Source organism: Corvus brachyrhynchos, unplaced genomic scaffold (genome assembly GCF_000691975.1).
Source record: "Corvus brachyrhynchos isolate BGI_N302 unplaced genomic scaffold, ASM69197v1 scaffold14, whole genome shotgun sequence".
In the NCBI taxonomy this organism is placed as follows: Eukaryota; Metazoa; Chordata; class Aves; order Passeriformes; family Corvidae; genus Corvus; species Corvus brachyrhynchos.
The window spans coordinates 5,390,799-5,398,204 of record NW_008239110.1 but is presented as its reverse complement, the minus strand read 5'-3'; the positions used below and the strand labels follow the sequence as shown (position 1 = coordinate 5,398,204).

The 7,406-nt window shown below is 34.3% G+C and overlaps 1 protein-coding gene across 2 annotated transcripts in view; it reads right to left on the bottom strand.

The window, feature by feature from the left end:
- The window catches only part of LIN28B (lin-28 homolog B), a 96,561-nt gene extending 89,161 nt beyond the window's left edge, over positions 1-7,400 (bottom strand). For both annotated transcript variants that reach the window (XM_017739770.1, XM_017739771.1), the window contains exon 1: positions 378-7,400. In XM_017739770.1, the coding sequence (XP_017595259.1) occupies positions 378-411 (34 nt within the window). In that variant the 5' untranslated portion in view covers positions 412-7,400. The remainder of the gene's footprint in view (positions 1-377) is intronic.
- Between the last annotated feature and the right edge of the window lie 6 nt (positions 7,401-7,406).

The window sequence follows — 7,406 nt, the reverse complement described above, 5'->3', positions numbered from 1 at the left end:
GGCTGTAATGTGACAGCAGCACGAGAATAACTCCACGAGTATAAATTTTAGTCAGCGACTGAGGTGTGTGCGCCCATCGGGTGGTGGTCCCGCAGCGCTCATACAAACCCGTGGGCTCCCACCATTTGCGAGAGATATGTGACATGGGGTTACTGTAAATAAACTTTCCTTATGTAATTGTTTATTTTTCTTACAGAAGCAGAGCACTCAGACTGCATCCAACAAGAACTCTGAAGCCTGTGCACAAAATTAGCGATTCTTCCCCCTCCCACCCAGTAATGACGTTCATCAGAGTCAGCGGGACAGAAGTGCTGCAGTCCCTCAGTTTTACAGATAATACACAGTCAGCCACACAAGACGCCGTAGAGAAGACTGACCTGAGCCTGAGGAGACCTTCTTGAATGACCTCATCGTCTTCTGAGGAACCTAAAATCAGAGAGCTGGAGTCAGTACCACGTACACTGTCCCAGAGTTACCGTAATTATCTCATCTCCAGTTTAACGGCTCATTAGGACGCCATAAAATGCCAGGGCACTGACTCTATGAAGTGACCTGTAAACCTACTGTTTGAGACTTACCTAGCTCATCAGAACCACCATGAGATAACCAAGGCATAAGACAAAAAAATCAAGTGCTGCTTTCCCCCCACTCCCCCCAGCATTGTAAAGCCATTGCCCCTTTCATTGGTCTCTTATGAAAACTACGCAGTTGATGACAACAGTGGGAAAAGACACAGATTTGCAGAGTATTGGAAGGTGTTTTTTTCCTTTATCAATATTTAATTGCAATAGGTAACCTAAGAACTAGTGAGTTGTCTTTACTATGCTTAAACTGTACATATTAAACAATGAAGTCATACAGTGTGATTTAAGAAAAGCCAATAAAAAGAATTCTCCAAGATTCTTTCATGGTCAAAATTGCCAGTGCCACTCAATGCCAACTTATGAATATCAACAGAAAAATGCTTTTACTTATGATTGATAAAACTGCAGAGCATAGTGTGTAATGATATTAAATTCTAGGTCTCAATCTAAACAAAATCAGTCATACAAATACAATGTGTGACTTGACTGAAACTTCATGAAAGGTGTACTTTTGCTCTAGCTGAAAAAGACCTGGCTTATTTTGTATAATGTCAACAAAAATATCACCCAGAAAAAAAACCCGCTGCAGATGGCATGAAGCATTAAGGAAAATATCTTGGTTTTGGAGTATTCTTGTTACTTAGGTTGTCCAGTTTGTTTAACAAATAAGGGTTGAATAGATAGGAGCATGCACAAACTCACCTGCCACAAGCCTGTCCTCTTGTCACGCTTTTATGTCTTTTTGAACAATCTACGTTAACTAAAACCCATCAAAAAGGAACAAGGAATTGCAGTATCAACCTGTTTAGATATAAGCCCAGACCTCTTCTGTTTTAGAGAAATCTGAGTTTTGTCTTTTTTCCAATTTAAGAGAACATCTGGACACCTATCATGCTCTCTTACTAAAAAAAAAATTGGATATCCTACTAGGAGTGAGCAAAGTCAGAAGAAGAATGAACAAAGACAAATGAGAACCAATTTTCTCTCATTTCTTTTCCCTTACAGTCAAATACCCTGAATCTTTTCGAACACCAGAAATTGGAAAAGGGGGTGGTACAATCTTTCTTTCTTTTCAGTGCAACAACACTGGCAAGCTGATTCAGTTCCTCTTCTTTTGTAGTAACTAGGTTTTCCACTGGAATTGTGTGGGCTTTTGTCTTGTATTAAACCTAACTCTGCTTTTACACCTTCAAGCACTGAAGCCTAATCTCTTGTATCTGCTTCTTTGTTCTGCCAACCTGTGGCTGTGTGGCTTTTGTGTCTTTCAGATTTACTTGCATTATTTATGCAACATAATGAAATATGCAAGCGTAGAGTAAAGGATCCGTTCTTGGCTTTGGAACATAGCCTGCTTCAGTTTATGAAGAGATTAAAAATAAGTATTTGGGGGAGTGGTGTCGGGATTCAAAGCAGGAAAGTATAGTTCTTAAACACTGTAGCAGAAAACAGCACAAGTTCAAGTTATTCTCATTTCCAGTACTGTCATTTCATAACACATTTTTAAGCATCACATATTCTAGAGGGTCACTTAACAGATTATTAAGCAGAAAAATGGATATCTAATTTTTTATAGTTACTACAAAAAGCTTCCTGATACGATACTCAAAGCTTGGCATAAGAGATGTTAGTGTAGAAAAGCCTGGGGATTACAATTCTATGAACTCATTTAAATAGGTAGTTTAAATGAGAAACTATTCTGGCATGTATTTTACTCTATCCTACTGAAAGACATACAAAATCACCCCCTAATATAAATGAAAGCAGGTTTGGGCTCTGAAATGACTCACAGTGAACTCTCCTGTGCCCACTTATGCTGTACAAACCAAAAAAGTATCTTGCCATTTACATGAACTTTGTCACTGCAAGTAAATAAATGCTGTTTAGGAATTGTGTACTAGATAGCAAGATGTTTTCAGATAAAAAGTCACTGGCTTTGAAAGCAATCCTTATTTTAACTAGGCATTCACAGCACGTGGAAGGATACTGTAAGAGTAAGCACAAAAAATAATGCAAGAGAACACTATATGTAATTATTGCTGGATAGGAAATACAATGAAAAGTGCAGTATCAGTTAAAGGTACACTGACAGACACCCAACAAAGGTGTCCACTTTCCCCTACAAGTAGCACATTCTGTAATTCAATTTACTTAACAGCTTATGTAGTCTATTTTTTGACAACTTATTGATCAGTAAAAAATAATAGCAAGTTTATATCTATTTGAAAGGAATTCTCTTAAATTTGGATTGTTTTGAATTAATTACCTTAAGCAAGTTTGCTGCCAAAGGATTTAGAAACATAATTTGTTTGGAAGAAAGTAAAGCAGACGTAAATAGTTACTCCACTTAAGTAAGACACATGCTTTCCTCCAAAAGTAAGTTGAAAAGAAAAATTAATATGTTAAACTTCTTTCTTTCACAGTGGTAGTCAGGGGACTGTTTTCTTCCAGAGTAAAGCCAGCAGTATTTTTTTAAAGATTGCAGGGTACTATAAGTATGATTAGAGCATAGAAGAACTAGAAAACAAAACCCACCAATCCTTTATTATATAACAAACAAGGAAAATAGCGATGCAAAGGAATAGGGGAAAACATTGCAATGTTGAAAGGATCTTCTTTTAGTTAACTCATCAGGAGTGAAGACTTAAATGGATGAATGCTTCAAAGTATACATAAAATTTTAAAACTCTGTGTACAGAACCCAAGCATAGTGAGAGCATAAAACATGAGCTTTTAAAATATATCTGTATACACTATACACACACACCAGTCAGATATATTAACAAACTTTGCGGTCTATCATTTGAACCAGTCAGTAAAAATTAACCTTATTTACTGTTCTCGCCTGCTAGTAGAAGCATTATGCAAACAGTATTTTGATTTCAAACATCACAAATGAGTGTTGTCTGACACTCTGAATTGACTTGTTTTACACAGATTCCTCAATGTGCAATTCTAAATAATGGATTTCCTCTTGTTTTCATTGTTTAAACTCTTTTTTTTCCTTTTCATTTCATTCAGTTCAATATAGTTACTCTGAAATGCATAAATAAGAAAAATTAGGGTTTCCTGAAAATGTACACTCAAGTGTTAATGTTCTTATGTAATTACAGGGTAGATAAGTTGAAAGCTCTCACAATTTAAATTCTTTGTTTAGCCATAATTTTCTTTGCTTTTCTTCCATACTTCTGTTTTTACACCATTACAGTATTTTTCTAGCACGTGAAGATGAAAGCAAGCGTGAGATATTTAAAAATATTTTTACAATGCTGATTTATGAAAACTAATTGAACAACTAGCAAATTAAAACTTAGTCTTTCTTTGCTAATTTCACCCACTTTACTCACTGATCTGAAGGAGGGTAACTACAGCTTCAAGTGAGTAACACAGCTAGGTAATAGCGCAGCTATGCTTTTTTCCTGATATAAAAGAGGCTAAGCATATCTTAGTTTTTAGGAAATGAAGTTTTCGAAGATCGAACATCCAGTTATGCACCTTCCAATTATGTGCAAGAATGTTATTTGACTACAGTGAGAATAGGAACAAAGAAAGGTAAAATGTGCTTCCACCATTGTTATGAATCTGATTCTTTTGGGCAATAAAAAGGAGTAATAAACTCCACAATATCAGAATGGGAGCCAATGAAAGCCTGGCAACCCTAGGATCAGAGTTTCTCCTCAAAATTAAATGCTACTACTACAACTGACAATTTTTTTAGCAATAAAAACTATTTCACATTTATTTAGTTTAAAACATTAATAATACATACGAAAGGAATATGCTGAACAAGGTTATTTTTGTTTTAAGGACTGAAATTACTTATATACAATTCTTATATTTGGTGTATTTTGTTTAGTAAAATCTGCAATTTCTTATGGTCTGCATTTGAATATACATATGCTAAACAACTATCATAATTATTTAATTAAAAACCAATGTAAACCAGGTATGTTTCAAACAATATTTTGTGATTCAAAGATGAATTTTTTAAACACACAATTTTAAAATGGAATGCTACTGTTCTACTTCCTATATATTTAAAGTATTTTGTTCCCAGTTTGCTGTTAACAAGGGCATTTGAAATTGCCACACGTTCATTTGCTATACAGCAAATGAAACAATGAGAAAACTACCTTGTGATCTTATTACATGTTTTCAGATGGAATTTTCTTTGTACTTCTTAAATTACTTCATACCAGTTCTGTGTAAGGAAAAGAACTTTAAAAGCCCTAATTCTCAAATCATACATAGGTAATATTTTTCAGAGCTTGATCACTGATTTGTTATTTATTTCTGTGAGAAACTACATATAGAGAGTAAGATTTTATTTCCCCACTTAATAACTATTTGCAAACAAAACAATGCCAGAAGAAGTACTGAAAAAAAATACCTGCTAAAGGTCAAATTAAGAATGAATATTATGACAAGCTGAATTCAATATTTGTATAACTTACAACTTTTACTTAGGTTACAAAAATACTGCAGCCAATTAGGATTTTAATATCCCCTCAAAAGTGATGGCACTACAAGTTTTATTTTTAAAAATGAGTAATTTTTATTTACTTTTATAACAACTTTATTATTGTTTGTTCAGACCTCCTTTCTGAGATGTTTTACATTAATACTCGTTTTGATGGAATTTACACACCCTTCACCTATCTTTTCCTTTGCACAGAACTTTTGTCTTATTTGCACATCCTATTCACCTACAAAACATAGAATCTTCTTAATTTTTGTTGCATTTTTTTAATCACTGAATTATTACTTGAGAGGACTACTAAAGATGGATTTTATCATCATTTGTATTTTGTAATATGCTTATCAAATACTGGTATGGATATTATTGTCCATTAAAATAATCAAATCAAACACTGTAGAAGTTAAAAAGCAGATGAGTATCTGTATTTTAAACAATATTCACTTTCCTAGAAGAGTGGGTAGTACAGGGCACATCTTTCCCATTTCAACTGGAGTGGACATCACTCCTGTACGCCAGTGCCTTCTGACTGAGTCACTGTTTAAAACAACCGAACAAATAAAGTAATGCAAGTAAAGTAATTGTCTCTTTTTATAAACTTTAGTGGAGATGGGTCATTAATTCAAAACAGGGAAAAAAAAGTAAACAAGAACATCAGTGATATATAACTAAAAATTCACAATCTCTAAAAGAAAATATGAAAACCTTTAAAAACAACGTTCACATCAGTAGCTGAAGTAGGTACAGGACATACAGTATCTGAAAGAAAAGCAAAAATCTAATATGTAATACAAAATTATTAGTGAGTGAATGTACAAATTTTAACAGTTGAATTTCTAGTACTTATCCTTAGGTGTCGCATTACTGCATGTGGTCTACCTATAGAATATTTGTTAAATATTTTCGGAATATTGATGAAAGCTTGGTTTAGTCTAAATGTGATATTACTGATATAAACACTGAACCAATACCTTCAAATTGTTAGAACACTGAATCTTAGACACTGTATATAATAAAATAATAATCACATAGACATACAAGTTAAACAGTCAGGTATTAGGTCTGTCTAATTACTGCACTTCGAGATATAGAATGTTGCAGACTGGAAGTAGGATTTTGGGGAAGTGGTTTGCTAGAAATAATAAGTATATGTATGAATGCCAAAATAAATGGATCTGCAAATTTAACTTTATTGAAACAATAGTATGTATGAGCAGGATTTTTTTTTTCTAAAATCACTGAAAAACCAGCAAAAGACTACACAATCCTCTCATATCTGAAGTAATATTAAGTACACATGGTAAATTATTACATGTAAACTTAAGAAATGTATTTAAATATTTTAAGACAGACCCATTTTTGCAGCAGTAACAGAAGAAATAATTCCCTAATAAAGCTACATTCAAGAAAATAGGGAACTGTGTAACACTACCTTTATTTCTCTGTTAGAATTGACTAGTTAAATATTACAGTCCTAACTCTTTTGTATAATTAAGCTTTTGTTCAACTATGAAAAAACTAGAAAAACTGATTGCTTGAAAATGAGCTACATGACCTCTGTCCTGGTTTGTCACCTCTGACCTTTAATTTGAAGGTCAATTCATTCTGCATATCAATTCATTCTATTTTTAGAAGCAGAATGTATATTTTTAAAATTGTTATCCTCCCATATGAAACACATCATGTTGTTTTTGTCTTTTGTTTTTTCAGCCTCTGCACATCACACCAGAAGAGCATATTTGCTTTTTATGGTGCAACTGCATTCAAAACACCCAGTGTGCAACTACAGAAAATGAACACTTGTCTCTGCGATGAAACAAAGCTTTTTAATTTTTTTCACGTAGTAGAGATGTTGCAGCACATTAAAAGTGAATTTGGAAAAAAAGATTTGCCAGACAGCACACCTTTCTAAATTTGTCTTTTTTAAACAGAGGAAGAAAGGATAAAAACCCATGCCTGTGTTTGCATTGCTGCTAATGGATACCTGCTTTTTTCCTGAACCTTCCCTGTGCCATGAGTGGCTATTTTGTTCTCACTGATGACATGCTGTTTTGATATTCACTTTCAGAATGTCCTTTCATAAACTGAACCGGTGGTTAAAAATAGCGAATGCCAAGTTCCTGACTAGTTGCTGGTTTCATCCGCACTTCCATTCCATATAGGTAACGTTAAGCTTCCCAAGTTGGGTACAAAAAAATCCGCGTTGCTGGGAGAGCTCGTGTTCTGAAGGAGAAAGCGCTGTAGTATTTGTCATTGATTTTGCTGTCAGCATCCGATACCGGCGCGATACAGTGCATTACATAAAGGCTGTGGGTAAGAGCACTCCCCTGCCGTGAACCCCGCCGTGA